The sequence below is a fragment of the Polistes canadensis genome, unplaced genomic scaffold, assembly GCF_001313835.1.
Source record: "Polistes canadensis isolate GaletaPanama2010 unplaced genomic scaffold, ASM131383v1 scaffold_364, whole genome shotgun sequence".
NCBI classification, from domain to species: Eukaryota; Metazoa; Arthropoda; class Insecta; order Hymenoptera; family Vespidae; genus Polistes; species Polistes canadensis.
This window is the reverse complement of record NW_014569911.1, coordinates 100,664-118,522: the sequence shown is the minus strand read 5'-3', so window position 1 is coordinate 118,522 and position 17,859 is coordinate 100,664. Positions and strand designations below refer to the sequence as shown.

The following is a 17,859-nucleotide window of genomic DNA, read 5'->3' as shown; positions in this document are numbered from 1 at the left end:
TGCACGAACGCGTTTCGTAGGGAAGAAAAAAAATATAAAAAACACACACACACACTCCCAATACTGCAGCAATAATAATAATAATAATAATAATTATATTAGTAATAATAATAGTAATAATAATAATAATAATAATAATAATAATAATAATAATAATAATAATAATAAACAATAAAACAAAATAATAATAAAAACAAATTGTAGACCAAAAAAAAAGAGAAAGAAATTGTAATCCAAAGTCCCCGATGCAAAATAAGAAGAAGAAGAAGAAGAAGAAAAAATATAAAGAATATTTGCAAGTTTGAAAAATAATAGAGCAAATGCAACAAAGACAAAATTATCGATTTTTGAACCTAATCGAAAATATACCGGGGACTTGGGAAAACGTTATTACTAACATGAATTCCTATGAAGAAATGGCACGTAAAATTGTCAGAAAGAGAGAGAGAGAGAGAGAGAGAGAGAGAGAGAGAGAGAGAGAGATTACTTTTTTTTGCTTTTTGTTTTCATTTGCAATTTTTATATTTAAACTTAAAGACAGGCCGATAGAAAGAGAGAGAGAGAGATAAAGAGAAATTGCAAGATCATTTGATGAGAGCTCACTATTTCCCATTAAACGTGACCTCGACTACCGACGATATTGAGAAATGCAATAAACGCAAGAGATCCTTCCGTTCCTACCTATCATCGTGTTTTTGTCTCTTTTATTTATATTAATTAAATTAATTAATTAATTAATTGCCCGAGAGAGACTCTCGCAAATACTTTTTTTGTCCTTTGAATATTTTTCTTTATTATTTCTTCTTCTTCTTCTTCTTCTTGGTTTTTGTTTGTTTGTTTAAGTATGGCCTCTTTGTGACATCATCATCGTCAGCCTTCGCACACACGCTACTTAAATATAATACACTAATAAACGTTCGGCCGTCCTTGATAAAAAAAAAATCCAAAGGTTGGATTTTCTTAATCGGACGGATTTTCGTTTAAAGGGACGACGAGGAGGATCGGCCTCACAATTGTTCCGACAAAATGATCACCGTTAACGTTTGAACGTTATCATTGTGATAAAGTTTATTGTTGGTAGTATTGTTGAAGGAAACCCTACCTTCTTCTAGATTCTCATTGGTCGTATTTTCGCAACCCTCTGCTTCGGCCCTTTCACCTCTCGGTATTAAATCGTTATCATCGTTTTCATCATTTTTTTCATCGTCATTAACATTGACATCTATTTTTTTAGACGAGGATAATAATAATAATTCCGAATTAATTTCTTTCCTATCGTCATTATTCATATCTTTATCACGATTAATAATATCCATTTGTACGATCTCATCGTTGTTATCAATTTCGTTTCTCGAATTCGAAATAAAATTAGGTGAATCCTTGTAAGAGTATCTACATTCTCTCGATAGGCCAATCGATGATTCGATAGGATTAAACGTTTCGGTAGACGAAGAAAATCGTATTGATCTTTCATTTGGTAAACCAGAATCCCCATCAGCACGACGCGTTATGTTAGCAGTTGGCGACATTCTTGAGGTGTTGGTGGTGGTGGTGATGGTGTTGGTGTTGGTGCTGGTGCTCGTTGTACCTGGACTAGGACTTTTTATTGGACGTAAGAGGGACGGTGAAGGGTTTGAGAATCTCGTTGAAGAATCATAATTAATCGTTGGTGAACGTACGAGAGCAATTACGTCCGGTTGTTTGATCATCGTCACTTCCTGTACATTGTATGGAGTTCGTAAAAGTTCATCCGAACTACGACGATTATTTTCTGGTAATTCTGGAAGAGCTTCTAATAAACCAGAACGATCGACCCGACGTGGTAAAGTACCAGCATGACCAGCTATACTACTTTCGGCACCAATCGGTCTGCAGTGTCGAAAACGAGACGAGGATGATGATGACGAAGATGATGATGATGATGATGATGATGGATGATGATCTATATTAGATATTTCTAACAATCCTGATCTGTCAACACGTCTCATAGTATTCCCATCGTTGAAATCTTCGATTGTACAACTCAATGGACGAGGACTTCTCTGGGTTAGATAATAATCTTGTTCGGGTATGGTTACTGATTGGTTACCATAAATTATTGGTGTGCAACGTGACGAACGATGATAAACGTGTACTGCATTCGTTCCAGTTGTCGTTGTCGTTGTCGTCGTCGTCGTCGTCGTCGTCGTCGTCGTCGTTATTATTGCATCCAAAGATGTTGGTGTTGCTGGTGCTATCGTTACTGTCGACGTTGTTGTTGTTGCTGTTGTCGTCGTTGTCATCGTTGTTGTTATTGTTCCTGTTTCGGACATTGCCGAGACCGCTGCAGCAGCTGCTGCAGCTGCAGCCACAGTCACGTGGCCAGTTGCAGCACTAGGTGTCACCGATTGACTTTCCGAAGGATTTTCGATGACTATTTCCATACGATGGCGATGTTGTTGATGTTGTCTGTATTGCGGCAACGGTTGCCGATGGGGGGCCTGCTGCTATAGCCAAGTAGTACGCGTGCTTCCGGCTCGCGAGCCGGTAGGCAGGTCTCAGACGATTATTTCTCGGATAATTCTACGTCCACGGCTGTTGGGAGTTGAATAACCGGATTCTAAACTTTCGTCGTAGGAGAGGCTAACTTGTTGCGGTGGTTTAGTATCCTCGTCGTAATTTTCTTGATAAGGTAATCCGGACACGTCGTATGGTGAATCTGAAAAAATTATGAAGAAGAAAAAAAAAAATAAGATCGATTAAACTTTTGTTAGTTCCTTTACTTTGAAGAAGTAGAGAGATAATTGTTGTTGTTGTTAGATTGTAATTATACGGAAAAGAGGAAATAGTTCGTAGTCAAATAGTAAAGAGGAATTTTGCCCAGTTAGAAACAAACTATAGAGTACCAACCAACGTGTTTCTGGGACTTGACAACCGTAGCAAATGGCTCGGGGCAGAATTGTTGCCGACTAAGATTATGGCTTTCCCTGTAATGTGGGTGCGCCGGATAATCGGACTCGGTGGTGGCGTATCCACCCAAATCATATGGTTGGTTGACGCCGTTTGCTGCCGCCGACTTCATCTGCCAGATAGAATCTTGAGAATTCACCGAACCCCCGTTGTTTGAATTTGAATAGCTATTGTCCATGTAACCCATATTGACACCTGGAATACGGAATTACGCTTTATTAGAAATTTCTCATTTCACGAAAATGAATTCGTTTAGGGTAGTAAAGAGAGAGAGAGAGAGAGAGAGAGAGAGAGAGAGAGAGAGAGAGAGAGAGAGAGAGAGAGAGAGAGAGAATTATTGTTCCATTATAATACGTGTACGTGTTAGTTCAAACAAATAAAAACTTAAAATTAAAGTTAGACATATTTCAACATTTACCATTCTCACCGTTGATGTTATGATTAGGTTGATGATAACCATATCCAGGTTGAGCATAAGCAGGACTCTTGGAATCCTCCATGGCAAGTGCATGATCCAAACTATGTTCGAGTGCTTTATTTTCTGCATAATATGGCGGCGGTGCTTGAGTTTGTTGACCATTTCCAGCGACTAAGCTTGGTCGAACACTGGAGAAAAATGAACGGACATTTTTCAATACTCCGTCATGGCTAATTAAAAAATTTAATTCGTTCAAAACTATCGTAATAGCTAAAGTCCTAAATGAGTGTGTAATATTATTCAAATATTATATATGGGATATATATATATATATATGTAGTGTCTAATGCAAATTTAAGATGAAAATATAATACGCGATAATACAATACTTACGCATTGGTATCCATTTCATAATCCTTGGCCTTGGCAGCATGCTTTCGTCTGCATCGGCAGAACAAAAGTAAAAGAGCGGCGAAAAGTAAGAAGACTGCACCGCTAACAACCAGAGCGATCAACGTTGGTGTTGCTAATGCACCAGCTTGCGCTATATAAGACGGGCCAACTGTTTAACAAGAAGATATGCAAAATTAAATATTAATAAAAGCGTATCACTAAATCATCTCGTATCGTACGAGATTTAAATAACTTCAATTAAATCAACAGGATCAAAAGAACAAATTCTAGATAGAGAAAGAATTTTTGAGGTTATACTTTTTTTGGCGCGTTTTGGAAAGTGAAGTTAGATGCAACCGAAAAATCGACACCACGAAGTTGTTCGATATTTACGATGCGCGGGCAAATTGAAGTTATTTTTGAGGTTATATTCGTTTTGGTACGCACGAATAACTTCTTACGTGCGTACATAAGTACACAGATCAGTTTTTTTTAAAAGACAAACACACTCACTTTCAGCTTCGGTGTATTCCCCACATTTTTGACGATCAGCCTTGAGACATAATCTGACTTTAATATGCGGTTCCGAGTCAGAAGATTCAGGATCATCTAAAATATCCTCTCTTTGGGTTGGTGCACTTCCCAATACTTCCAATGGCCATTCTTCTATGATTCTCGACGGATTATTATCCGTCCCATCGAATTTTTCAATAGAAGCTACCAATGCCAGGCAAGTAGCGCCAACGTTTATTGCTAATGTCCCAGTTTCAGGATCATAGCTGACACGTAATGGCGCTGGTATTCTTGCTACCGAGGTAGTTGCAATTACCTCGTCGGAATAATCCGAATGATTTTTCGTATTGTATACCTTAACTTTGAAAGTATAGGTCTGGTGTTGCTCGAGATTGCTAACGTTGCAAGGATTCGATCTCCTGCAATCCATTTCCAACCATTGTCCGGCCGGTCCTCTCGGTGGTGCGCAATCAGGTGCTATCACTTCATCACCTCCAGCAACTCTTCGATAAGAAACGAAGTATTTCGTGATTGGTAGACCACCGTCGAAACCCAATTCCCAAAGTAATGCCACATGTGTCGGTCCAATGTCCATGGCTGTTATGTTGGTCGGCCTTTCCGGTGCACCTTTCGGTTGTAATCTTATTGTCGAAGAAATGCTACCTTGTGCGTTAGCAGCGCGACACGTGTAATCACCATAATCGGATTGTTTTATATTCGTTACTTTTAACAGGGAAGTATAGACATCGTAATTATCAGTGGTTGCTGATATTTCGTAATGACCGTCGCTCGATGAACCTTGCAGCGTTGCAGCATTGTTACCAAAACTCCATTGGAATTCTGGTTTAGGCCAGGCTTGTACTTTACACGCGACTTCTGCTACCTCTCGTAAATTGTACGCCACTTTGCCGTGCTGATGTAAAATAATTGGCTCGTGTTCGACCTTTAACATCATCGTTGATTCTACCTTTTTAACTTCGTTCACGAATACACAGGTATACCTTCCTCTGTCGCTCGCTATGATCTCATCGGTCTTCGGACGTGCATGACCCAAAAAGCTCAACGTCGAGTTCACGGTTATCACGTTACCATGACCTTCTGAAGCAGTGGTTATCACTTTGTACAATCTCTCGTCAGCTGTTAATTCTTGATCGTCCTTCAACCAACGCACGCTAGGCCTTGGCTTTCCCTGTGCCACGCACGACACTTGAAACGATGATTCTCCGACTCTGCGAATTCGTTCAAACAATGGGAAGATTATTAAAAATAAACATTCGTATGACGGTAAGAGAGAAAATCGATCGTGTAAAAATGTTTGCGGTTTTTTCAGATCATTTCCATATGAAATACTTTCAAAGCAAGTCTAAGAACTTTTATTTCTTTGCTTCGAAAATAAATTATCTATAATTGGTAACAATTGATCTCTTTGAAGATTGGAAATCATTAAAATGAGATCGAAGAAATTCGTGGGAGAAGAAGAATAATTTCAATAAATAAATAAATAATAATAACAACAGAATATACGTACTTTCTCGTGACATGAGGTTGCAATTTGGTGAGTATCTTCGGTGGTTGATGAACCGTGAGATTGACAGATGCAGCTTCCCCATTTCCAATCTCGTTCATGGCGTAACATTTGTAAGTACCTTCGCTACCCAAATGTATCGAATCTATTTCGTATTTAGGCCCAGAATTTTCTGTTCTAACGGGAATATTTTCACCGTCTCCTTCCTTCCACCATTTGTATTGGGGTTCGGGATAACCGGCAGGACTTGCCATACACGTAAGAATAACCCGTGAACCTTCAACTGCAACCGGTGAATCTGGCGTAACTCTCGCGGGTCCAGGTTTGTGTCGAATTCTTACAGTGACATGAGCTTTTGCCGAATGATTTTTTCGTTCACCGCCAGTCGGATGAATGGTATTAACAGCACGACAAGTATAATTTCCAGCGTGATCGGCCGTGACTCTGGTCAATCTCAATATCGAACCGGATTGTCTGAATTCTGGACGACCTTCGCGAAGCCACTCGACAATGGACGGAGCTGGATTGGCTGATACGTTGCAATGTACCGTCACGGTGTCTTCCACCTGAGCGATTCTAACGCTCTCACCTTCGATAGACACGGTAGGTGGATAAAGAACATCTAATAGCAATGAATTTTCATCTTTCTTTCCTAAACCGTTGTCAGCTTGGCAAGTATACTTGCCTGCATCTTGTAACGTTACCTTTTGTATAACGTGTTGAAAAGTAGTTGCTATGAAACTACCATCCCGCCACCAACGTACCATACCGACAACTGGTTTAGAATCAACGTGACACTCCAATGTTGCGGTACCATTAACTTCAACTTTTAATGGATTACCAGGACCAACCGTAACACGTGGAAAATAATTAACATCCAATGTTACAGTTGCGTTCAATGTTTCACCTTCCCTCATCGCACGATTTCTTACAACGCATCGAAATATCGCACGATCGTCTTCTTTCGTTGGTTCAACCAATAAGGTCCTGCCGGAATGAAGTAAGGTAGTATTGTTACCACGGTACCATCTTACTTCTGGTTCGGGGCTACCACCGTTGGTATTGCATTGAAGTTCCAGTCGTTGTCCTTCAGTTGCCGGAGCTGATGTTGGTGATATCGTAGGTGGTCCAGGTGCTCTCAATACGGTCAAAGTGATATACTTCCTATGTATATCCATACCGGTGCTACTAACTTTAACACGACACTCGTATTTCCCATTGTCTCTTTCATATGAAACATTACGAATTTGTAAATCGTAACGACCTTCTTCCAAATGCATAAATACTTTGTAATTAGGTGACAATGAACGATTTTCTATTGCCGCGTTATCGTGATTGTTATTGGTATGGGTCAACCAAAAACACGTGACATTTTCTTTAGGTGGTTCGAATCGACATTGCAATTGTACCGTTGAACCCTCGTGAGTGTCCATTTGCGTTTCCTCAACTCTTCCATGGGTTAGAGCTGAAACAACGATTAATCGAATTAATTCAATGTTGTTCTTGTATAATAAATAAATAAATAAATAATAATAATAATAATCGTTTGTGTTAGAAAATCGATTGAATCAAAGCAAGCTAAGGGAATATGGTTCCAAGAGATCGGAAGGGACGATGATTTTATGGGATACGGGTTACCGACACCGAAGTAAATCAGGCCGTGTGCGTTCTCTGCATCGAAGGGAGTCATCGGCTCGCTAAACTCTGCGAAGTCGTGCGACGCAACCATACCCGCCGATCGATAAACACTCTCTCTTCTCTTCTCTTCTATTCTATTCTATTCTATTCTATTCTATTCTCTTCTCTTCTCTTCTTTTTTCTTCTCTTCTTTTCTCTTCTCTTTTTCTATTCCATAAAATAAAACTATATCTAATACTTTTGTCACGAGACGTTTTATCGATTTCCCTTTCGATCTCTATACACATATTCTTATATACATATAAGTAATACACTTTTCTGTATTTCTCTGTTTTATTTTATTTTCTTTTTGGATTTTAAAATTACGTTAATTGATTTTATTCCCGCGTTTTTTCTTAATAAATTGTTTATTTTCATTCTAAATCTCTCCACATCGTGTCGTATCTTTTCAAATATTCGATATCAATCTAATCAAACACCGTTAGAAACGTCAAACAAATTTTTAAATACAAAATTCGACATAAAATTGACAATTGTATCGAGTCAAATTAAATATTTCATGAATTCCCATTAAATCATAGATTAATATTCTAATTATTAATTTTTATTCTTAATGTATCAAAATTTGTATACGCTTGCAAATAACATTTAAATATGTTCATCGATGAAACAGAATATTTGATTTAAACATACGTTTGTACATGTAAATTACGATAGAAACTATCGAGGATCGAATAGGACGATTGAATGAATTGGTGAGACAGATTAGGAATGAAATGGATTGTTGGATTAAAACATTAGATGGGATTAGGATCTCGATAGCACTACGAGTACCGTTCGATAGTTCAGAACCACAAGACTTCTGGTGTATCTGCGAATGTGCTTCGTCATTGGGTCGCCTAACGGTAAAATCACCGGTTTGACTCTTTAACGATATCGGAGGAGACTTCTCCTCTTCCCCCCTCTCCTCTCCTCTCCTCTCCTCTCCTCTCCTCACATCTTTCTCTCGAACGTTCATTTTACAACCGAGCAACTGCGGTAGTCGGATTCTCTTTCTTCTTCTTTTCTTCCTCTTCCACTCTTCCACTCTCATTCTATCATTCTTTTTCTCATACACACACACATACACGCATACACATCTCTCATAGGTTTATGTACCCCACTATCATATTTTTTTGTTTTCTTTCTTTCCTTTTTTATTTCTCATCCTTTTTCCACCATATTTATCCGATCCATCGGTTTAACGCGATTTACCTCTACGCGAAGTAAAATTTTCATCCGTTTAATAGAAAAATATCATCGAAATAACATCGTCGAGTAAAGGAAAGAATGTTCTCGATGAAAATTCATCCGTACGAGGTTTATCTTTAGATTGATTGGAATATTGATCCATAGGTTGGTAATGTTATCACAGGTGGTTTCTTAAGTATTACGAGTAATGGGAAATCAAGATATATATGCGTCGTTTAGTTTTCAGTCTTTTGATAATAGAAATTATTTTACAATTAGATTAATGTTATTTCTTATTAAGATTTTGTTAAACGAATTTTTACGACTGTGTTATTTAATTAATGATCGAACGAATGTTATCTTGAAAGAATAATTATTTTTTTTCTCTGTAACTTTATACAAAAATGAATAAGATAAATACAACATTCATTTTGTATATTAAAAGATTTAAATGAATTCGTTCAATTTGTAAAATTTGTATAAAATAATAATTGATTTTTTGTTTTTTTTTTTGCATTGTATTTACCGATGCAATTTTTGTCTCGAGTTAACAAACACGTTTCCGATCATTTTATTTTTCAATAAACGATACTTTTTTCTCATCGAAGTGAAAAACTTTGTTCGTTTCTAGTTTCTAAGGTGTTGAAGAATACGACAACGTTCTAAGATAATATCTTATATATAAGAACTCAAAATTTCGTATTCCTAAGACGCCTATGCTTCTTAGTTCGTTTCGTTTGGAACGAGCTTGCAGTATTTACAGTGTCTGTGTACCACCAATCCTCACGAGGAGTATTTTGAATAATCCACATTGACTCTACTTCTTCAACTTTTTATTCATTTTTCTTCTTTACTTTTTCTTTTCATATATTTTTATACGAACATATATATCTATCTATCAAATTTGTTCAAAAACGCGTCGTCATTCATCAAAAATAAAAAAAGTTGTATCAAATTGTTGTTAGGAATGTAATTTTGTTCTTCTTCTTCTTCTTTTTCTTTATAATATATGACAAAGAAAAATTTAAATTACTTTACGAACGAATACACTGATTCCCCCCCCCCTTTTTTTGCATTCGTAAAGGAGAAAAGAAAAATATGTAAAAAGTAAAGAATAAAAAGAGGGTAAGGTAGAAAAAAAAGATTTTATAAATCGATAGGGAGTGTTGGGGGTTATAGTAAAACTATAGTGATGTTCTTCAAGATTAGATTCGTTCGTAGAGGAATAGAAAGCGCCTACGAAATGACGGAAGTCCGTCCTCGATTTTCCACGTTCCACGTGAATACAAAAAAAAGAAAAAAAGAAATAAGAGAAAGAGAGAGATAAAGATATATATCTTCGTCTGAAGGCTCTTTGCATTCATAGTAATGCCCAGGAATTACTAGCAATGACTGATTTTTGGCTTTGACAGTAACATATATAATGTATACATACATATGCAGATAAAAATTGGATGCGACTGCGTAGAACAAACACGTTGGTTGACATTCCTCAGCGCGGAGTAGAAAATGACATAAACAGTGGACCGAGTACAACAACGAAAAATGGTAAAAAGCTTTGCCCAATATACGTAAAGGGGAACCTTTTTTCGGTGATTCTCTCGAATGAAATTATTTCCAAAAAAAAGAAAAGAAAACAAATAAATTAATATAACAACAAAAAGAAGAAGTAAAAATTCCAAGTTTTTCCATTAAGTTCTTATCATTTTTATTTTAATTGGAAAAAAAACTTATGACCAAACTTATTAACAAATCTCTTTGTAGAGGGGGGGGGGTACCCATAAGTAATCAATTATTTTGAAATTTAAAACAAACTTTATTATATTAAATTTTCAATCACTTTCTTATAGAGAAATGCACAATTTGTGAACTAAAAAATATAAAATATATAACTTGATCTCTCGAGTGTGTGTGTGTGTTATTTAGAAGGATAGTTTTTAGTATAAATATTGTTGAATTTAATATGAATGGAATGTGAAAAAAAAAGAAAAAAAAATAATATGAAAAGAGTATCGTTGTATAAGTAATACGTTTTTTCCCAATGATTTCAACGAACGATCCAGTCGAAGTTTTCGAAGTAAGCATGAACGTGTAATGACGTAAGACTCGAAGAGTAAGAGGAGGAAATTGGTGGTGGTCGTGGAAGATCGGGGGGAGGGAAGGGGGGGTTTGGGGGAGTTGGATAAGGTAAGAGGTAAATAGAAGGAGAAGGAGATGGAGATAGAAAAAGAAGGGGTATAGAAAACGGATGGGGGGAAGAGAAAGAGAAAAAGAGAGAGAGAGAGAGAGAGAGAGAGTAATGGTGAGTAGTGGGATTAGTCAAGGTGAATAGAACCACGAAGGAAAGCTGCTTCGATGTTAAATCCTAGTATCGTTCACTAGAATGTTTCGTGATTTAAAAATCGAATTTAAAACCGTACACCATTTGAAAAATATCCCGTTCGTTTAAAAACAAGTAAAAGAAACAACTTAGAAACGAAAAAAGAAAAAAAGAAAAAACAAAAGAACGAGTAAAAGAGAAAAAAAATTAGATAAAGTAATACAATATAAACGAGAATCACGTTGACTAATAAATAAATAAAAATGACACAAATTTAGTATTATTAATTTCTTCTATATCACGATTAAATACTCGAAATGATCTATTTGCTGGATGATACAGTCGCAAATTACAATAACGATTGGATAAAGGGTAGTAACGAAATGGGGAAGGGTCGTGGACGTGGTGAAAAAAGGGAAGGAGGGTGTATGAGAGGGGGTGGGAGGGTGAGGGGGACGGAGAGGAGTATGAAGAGTGGACTAATCATTAAGGTGATTTATGATTTGAAAGTGTCATTTTTAACGAGTAACCTTTTCCCTGCAATTTCCACCTTCGCAACGTACAGTATATACCTAACTCGTCATTTGTTATAACTCTCTCGTGCATTCCGATTGGATTGCGTAAAACGAATTACGATGGACTTGTGTATGTATGAATGCTTGCATGCATCATGTATGTGTGTCTGTGTATACGCATTTATGTAAGTACAGATGTATGAGTGAGTATCTTCTCGTGTCAAATGCATGTGTATATATATATATATATATGTATATACATATATATGAGTGTGTGTATTCGTCATCACGAGAATCGAACGAAGAGTATAGGAGAGATGCTCGTTTCGATGCCTTTGCCGAGTCGTTAGGCGATTTCTCCCTCGAGGATTTGGATCCCTATGACAAATCGTTTCGGGATACGGATACGACGAGCTCTTCTCCTCGATGAATGGACCAACGTTCCAGTTTCGATGGTTTCAACAACCATTGGTTAATAACATCTACGTTGCTATTTCTTTCAATATTATTAATATCTTCTTATAACATAATTTCTTGTAAATAATATATTTTTTTCTCTTGTTGTTAATCTTTTTTATAATATTCAATTCTTATTTCATGATAATTTATTTAAAAATATTAGTTATGGATTTTTTTTTGTGATTAGTCATTCAATAATAATGTATTGGATATATATATATATATATATTTAAAGTTATTTTACATATTGTTCGTTTGTCAATAAAATAATAATAACTGATAGGGAGATGTAGTTGAAGTAATATGTTAGTTACAACAGTGTTATACATGGATGTAAAATTTTTGTTATAAAGAAAAAAGAAATGTTTGAAAAGTATAAACTTTGTGATATAAAAATGTTGTTTCTGGTATAACAAAACGTTGATGAAAGTTTAGGGTAGGAAAAGTTATATGCCGGATTCGGTTAGGTGGAAGTTTTTTTCCACGTTACTGAAAGTAGAAAAGCATCTTATCGAACTTTATTCCGTTTCGCATCATTAACGGGCACCCAGCGTTCTTTATAAAATACAAAAATACTAAAATAAGCGAAAAAAAAAGAGAGGAAAGGATACCTAGGAGAGGAAAAAAACGTGGCATAGGATCGATGATCTAAGGGGGATGTTCGTTCATTCGCACGTTCAGCCAGTTAGGAGAATACAAAACGCTTCGGGCAACTAGACACACGTTTTTCTTTACTTCACGTTCAAGACTGATAGCTTTCCCTTCTTACGTTTATACGTTTCTTCTACTTTAGTTTTCATTTTATTTTCAAAGCCAAGATCTAAGAAAAATCGTTTTTCTTATTTACAACGATTCTTATCCTTTAACTACATCCTTTTCTTTTCTTTTCTTTTTATCAATTAGGTATATTTTGATTAGAAAAATAATTATTATTACGTAAAATCGAATTGACACGTAAAAAAAAAGGAAAAGAAAATAGAGGAGAATAGGAAATGATTGGATCATATTTTCGTACGTATTTTCACGTATTACATTTGTTACATTTTAAAATATGAATTTTATTTATGTAAAAACGTATATCGTACGTCGATGATGTTTTCTCCCATTTTTCCCCCCATTTCTTTTTTATTTTTTTTACTTCATTTGTATATTATAATATGGTAAAAACTCTCGTATTTATATATATAATAAAAAATAAAAAAAAAAAATAAAAAAAAACTAGGAAACGAGATAAAGATTTGACCCTTATGCATAAATGCATCTTTTCTGGTATCGTATTTCACGTTCGCGACACGCCAACACACACACACACACACACACAACACACATACCCATGCACACGTAACATAATTTTGACTTTCCTTCGCAGAGACGAACCCCCCACGAGACTCGTTCGAACTTTGATTCGGAATATATGATTTAGCCCAGGATGCATGCGTCGCGTCCTACGGTAAAGTGACATAAACTTTGCTTTATGCATTCGCGAATACCATAAAACGATGCCTTGCATTTTGCTTTAACGCGTTTCTAACTTTTTCTTCTTCTTTTTTTTTTTATTTCTTCTTCTTCTTCCCCCGTATCCTCTTTCAATTACGTTATCGAACCCCTTTCAAAGTTTGGTTTTTATAATCTTAAATGAAATATTTTCATTTATAAGTTTTATCGATTTATTTCCTTCTCTTTTCCCCCACCCATCCTTTCTTTTTTTTCTCTCGAAGGTGCAGCAAAATTTGAATAATAAAATATTGCATTTGATGACGAGAATGATCAAGGATGATGTTGATGTGTGTGTGTGTGTGTGTATGATGGTATGGAATTTATTGGAAATAAGAGAGGAGTAACTATGTAGATTCGAAATATTTATGGATTTTGATGGCGACACAAGAAACGAAAGCTAAGTATAAAATGGTATAACATCGTAAATCGTACTTCCGTTTACTGGACTTCGGTCAGCACGAAACTCTGCCTTTGAGATTCGCGATAAGTCGAGTCGTTCAATCGCATAACTTACTCTTCTACCATACTCGTATTCCATGCCATCGTATTTACCGATAACAGAATCGCTTGAACGGACCACCGATCGTCTTTATCTCTTTCGACAAGAGGAAAGAATAAGAAGAAGAAGAAGAAAAAAAAGAAAAAAAAAAATCCTTTTCTTGCAACCATAGTCTCTAGTAAACTTTTCAAAGTAATCCTCACCCACCTTCAATACTTTCTTGAAAATATTATCAACTTATAAATTGTATCTTTATAAATCACATTTCTTTTCTCGTAGATAGGTATATCGAATTTTGTTCGTTTGCTTTTTTTTTATGTATTTTAATTATTATTAATTATTTTATATATTATAATCTTATCTCTGATTTATCTCAAGAATATCCTACAGTTAGTATTATTATTATTATTATTACTATATATGTATTCTGTACAAAAATATATAAATCAAGTTATTATGAAATTCAGTAATTATATCGTAGGTGATACATTAATATATATTTTGGAATGTATTATAATTATTGAGAAAAAAAATTATTACAAAAATGTGAATACACATGTTAAAATATTTATATCGAAATACTTTTGATATGGAACAGCAGAACAAAAAGAAAATAAATTCTTAGAATGAATAAGGTGTTACGCGAAATGTAAATAGATGCAACGAAATTTATGCTTATGCAATTATGTTTACACGATATATCATGTACAGGTTTAGGTGTTAATACCAAAGCAAGGATATCCTTGAGAATACTGTGTGCATCATCGAGTTTCATACGAACGATCGATCTCGTTTTATTCGCGTTTACTCCTTCGAAAGAGCTTTGCGAAAATCGAAACCATTGACATCGATCTTTCCTAAACTTTCGAGAAAACATCTTTAAAACTATGATATTAAGACAAAAATTTGCAATATGAAAAAGATTATATTATTATAAAGGTGATAACATTTAAATATGATTTTAATCGGAGAGACAGAATTAATGATTATAATATTATTATGATTATCATTATTTCTAATACCATTATCCTATTATAATAGTTCAGAAATGAATCGTTTAAGAGGTAGATATATGAGAGAAAATTAGTGTTTCGTGACGTACGCACGTATAGTTTAGAAACATTACCGTCTAAATTCCTAATGCTTCTATACGTTGTTCTAATCGCAGCTAACCGATAATACCATACTTATATATATGGGGAAAATCGAATAAATCATAATCCAAATTTATACCGTTTATGAGTACAGATATTTTCGATGCAATTTAACGCTTCGTTTATGTATAATCGAATTATCAATTATTTAACTAAATAAATCTTCATTATAATATATATCCACAATATAACTTAAACTTTTTAATTTAACGATTAAAACTTTTTCAACATTTTATTATTCAATATGTAATAATTAGAAAATTCGTTGGAAAATAATATAGTTGAGAAAATTATTATTAATAAAATAAAATAAGCAAACGAACGAACGAACAATTTTTATTTCCATAGTTTTTTTCAAATTTTTTTCTAATATCCAGAACGTTTTTGTTCTTTGAGAGTTGGAAAGATCAAAAAGGAAAAAATGAAAATAGGAATAAATTCGTTTGGCTTATCGCACATTCTCGATAAAATCCAATCCCTGGTTATAATTGACCTCGATCATTTGAACTCTTTTTCTTTCTCTCTCTCTCTCTCTCTGTCTCTCTCTCTCTCTCTGTCTCTCTCTCTCTCTCTCTCTATCATTCACTTTTTATTTGTATAACGCGATGAAACGAAGCGCGAGCTTTTTTCACGCGGCCTATATCACGCATCGGTCATTTTGCATTTACGGAAGCGTTGACTCGCAGAAAAAAAAAGAGCCACGTTACGCATGGTTGCATTTTGCAATTGCATGTACCTAGTAATCTCTCTCTCTCTCTCTCTCTATCTTTCTCTCTCTTTCACTCTTTCTTTCTAGTATTTAGTTGAGTACATTGAGTAGGTACGTCACGTCACGTGGTTTAATGATTTCATTGATATGCACGGAATCAAAAAGATCAATTGTTTTAATTATTTATTTTGAAATATTCTTCGTTACTATTTTTGTTTTAATTCAATTACTCAATTACTATATTTAAAATATCCAGTAAATTATATGGGAAGGAAAAGAAGAAGAAGAAAATACGGTGAACATTTTGCGCGCAAGAACAAAAAATAATGATACGATAATATCATTTATTATAATATTTAATAAATATTATAATTTATGGTAGAATCTCTCGAGAAAATACTAGGAACTTATCAATATCTAAGAAAATATTCTTTTAATTATATATATAATTAGAAACGATATCAAACATTATTAATTTTAACGATGATTACGAAAGATATTAAAATAGAAGAAAATTCGTGGAACGAATAAATGTTTATCCAGAAATGAAGTAACTTCCTTTCTAATTATATACATCTATATATATATATATATATATATATGTATAATTTGAATTATATTAGATATTATTAGCCTAATGAAAAGTGCAAACGTTCCGTAGGTACTCACCACTGCACAGAAGTAAAATGTGCAGCACTGCTATCCGTGTGCTCCGCGTAATCCTGAATGCACGCTTATCCATATCGAATAAAAATGGAATAATCGTATCTTCTTCGTTTAATAAATCGAAATATAATTAATTTATTCCAATTAAACAGCACTATAATCTTAAGCCCTTTTGGTTCGTTTGTACAACAATCACTGTACAAATTGGTTCCTCCCTTTTTTTCCTTAACTATGGAACAAATTACGAATTATTTGGTCTCACTAAATATATATATTATTCACCTAATATAATATCTTTTATTTTCGTCGAATATATTTTATTCCAATTGCGAATGAATAATAACACCAAATCGTATAATAAACGATTCACCATAGATCCACGATAATAATCACACATAGATCTAAATCTCGCACAAACGTCATCTTATTTAACACACCCCCATAGTCGTCTCGTTATTCCATTTAATTTCTATGAAAAACAAAAAATGTTCACTTGAATTTACACCATCTGGATTGAATGAAGACAAACAAATATTCTCTGATAGTGCAACAACACATTCTCTTTATTCTCCACCTTGTAACATTTTCCTTCTTCTTCTTCTTTACGATCACATTGTCGTGGGTAATGATTTTCAATATCGTAATCCTAAATCAAAATTTACAAAATTCGATTGATCTACATACGATGATGATTAACTTTTACACACACGCGCACGTGTACACCAACAAACGAATACGAATTATTTTTATCGACGATATAAATAACGAAAAAGAAAAACACATACACACATATATATATATATATATATATATATATATATAAATACAAATGTTTTGTTTAAAAAATATAAATAGGTACACGCATATACGTATATATATAGATATATCTATATATATACATATATATAAAATTGATTAATGGTACAATTAAAAAATGAAATTTAAAAAAAAAAATAGAGAGAGGAGACAGGAATACTAAGAAACGTGGGGGTAATAAGATATTAGATAGATGGTTGGAAAAAAGATAGAAAAAGATAGATAAATAGATAGATAGAGATAGATAGAGAAAGAGAGAGAGAGAGAGAGAGAGAAAAAAATTCAAGATAGTTTGAAGCAATGCGCACCAGTCAACGGTCGCACGGCAACTGAACGTGGGGTCGTGGGTTGCCGTTGCAACCCCCCACCGTTTCTCTTTCAAGCGTCCAACCCCCACTACTCTTCTTCTTACACATCAGCAGCATTACTACTACCCACCTACCACCATATGCAATCTCACAAAGACACCCGTTGTTCATACTTAAAACTATACACACATACACATATACATATACATATACATATACATATACATATACGATAAACATATTCGATTGG

The 17,859-nt window shown here is 34.6% G+C and overlaps 2 protein-coding genes across 5 annotated transcripts; both read right to left on the bottom strand.

Annotated features, from left to right (window-relative positions):
• Positions 1–1,007: 1,007 nt before the first annotated feature.
• LOC106791992 (anaphase-promoting complex subunit cdh1-like) lies at positions 1,008–2,423 on the bottom strand. Its single transcript, XM_014758077.1, has 3 exons — positions 2,316–2,423; positions 1,301–2,042; positions 1,008–1,222 (listed from the first exon to the last, which is right to left on the bottom strand). The coding sequence occupies exons 1-3, from the start codon at positions 2,421–2,423 to the stop codon at positions 1,008–1,010; spliced, it is 1,065 nt and encodes a 354-aa protein (XP_014613563.1).
• Positions 2,424–2,526: 103 nt separating this feature from the next.
• Positions 2,527–17,628, bottom strand: LOC106791993 (hemicentin-2-like). 4 transcript variants are annotated; one of them, XM_014758079.1, is made up of 8 exons: positions 17,610–17,628; positions 16,489–17,131; positions 5,802–7,263; positions 4,274–5,502; positions 3,761–3,929; positions 3,368–3,555; positions 2,890–3,144; positions 2,527–2,698 (listed from the first exon to the last, which is right to left on the bottom strand). In XM_014758079.1, the coding sequence occupies exons 2-8, from the start codon at positions 16,559–16,561 to the stop codon at positions 2,538–2,540; spliced, it is 3,537 nt and encodes a 1,178-aa protein (XP_014613565.1). In that variant the 5' UTR covers positions 16,562–17,131; positions 17,610–17,628; the 3' UTR covers positions 2,527–2,537. The 4 variants fall into 4 exon arrangements, with proteins under 4 accessions (XP_014613565.1, XP_014613566.1, XP_014613564.1 ...); XM_014758080.1 differs by lacking the exon at positions 17,610–17,628 and having other exon boundaries at positions 16,489–16,954; positions 17,060–17,208; XM_014758078.1 differs by lacking the exon at positions 17,610–17,628 and having other exon boundaries at positions 16,489–17,208.
• Between the last annotated feature and the right edge of the window lie 231 nt (positions 17,629–17,859).

Excerpts from the sequence above, each read along its gene's own strand:
- LOC106791992 (XM_014758077.1), bottom strand. The coding sequence starts at position 2,423 with ATGGAAATAGTCATCGAAAATCCTTCGGAAAGTCAATCGGTGACACCT. Across the intron at positions 2,043-2,315 it reads CAGCTGCTGCAGCGGTCTCG|AGAAGTCCTCGTCCATTGAG; the intron begins GCAATGTCCGAA and ends TATCTAACCCAG. Across the intron at positions 1,223-1,300 it reads ACAAATGGATATTATTAATC|ATGTCAATGTTAATGACGAT; the intron begins GTGATAAAGATA and ends CTAAAAAAATAG.
- LOC106791993 (XM_014758079.1), bottom strand. The coding sequence starts at position 16,561 with ATGGATAAGCGTGCATTCAGGATTACGCGGAGCACACGGATAGCAGTG. Across the intron at positions 7,264-16,488 it reads CATTTTACTTCTGTGCAGTG|CTCTAACCCATGGAAGAGTT; the intron begins GTGAGTACCTAC and ends TCGTTGTTTCAG. Across the intron at positions 5,503-5,801 it reads CAACCTCATGTCACGAGAAA|AGTCGGAGAATCATCGTTTC; the intron begins GTACGTATATTC and ends ACGAATTCGCAG.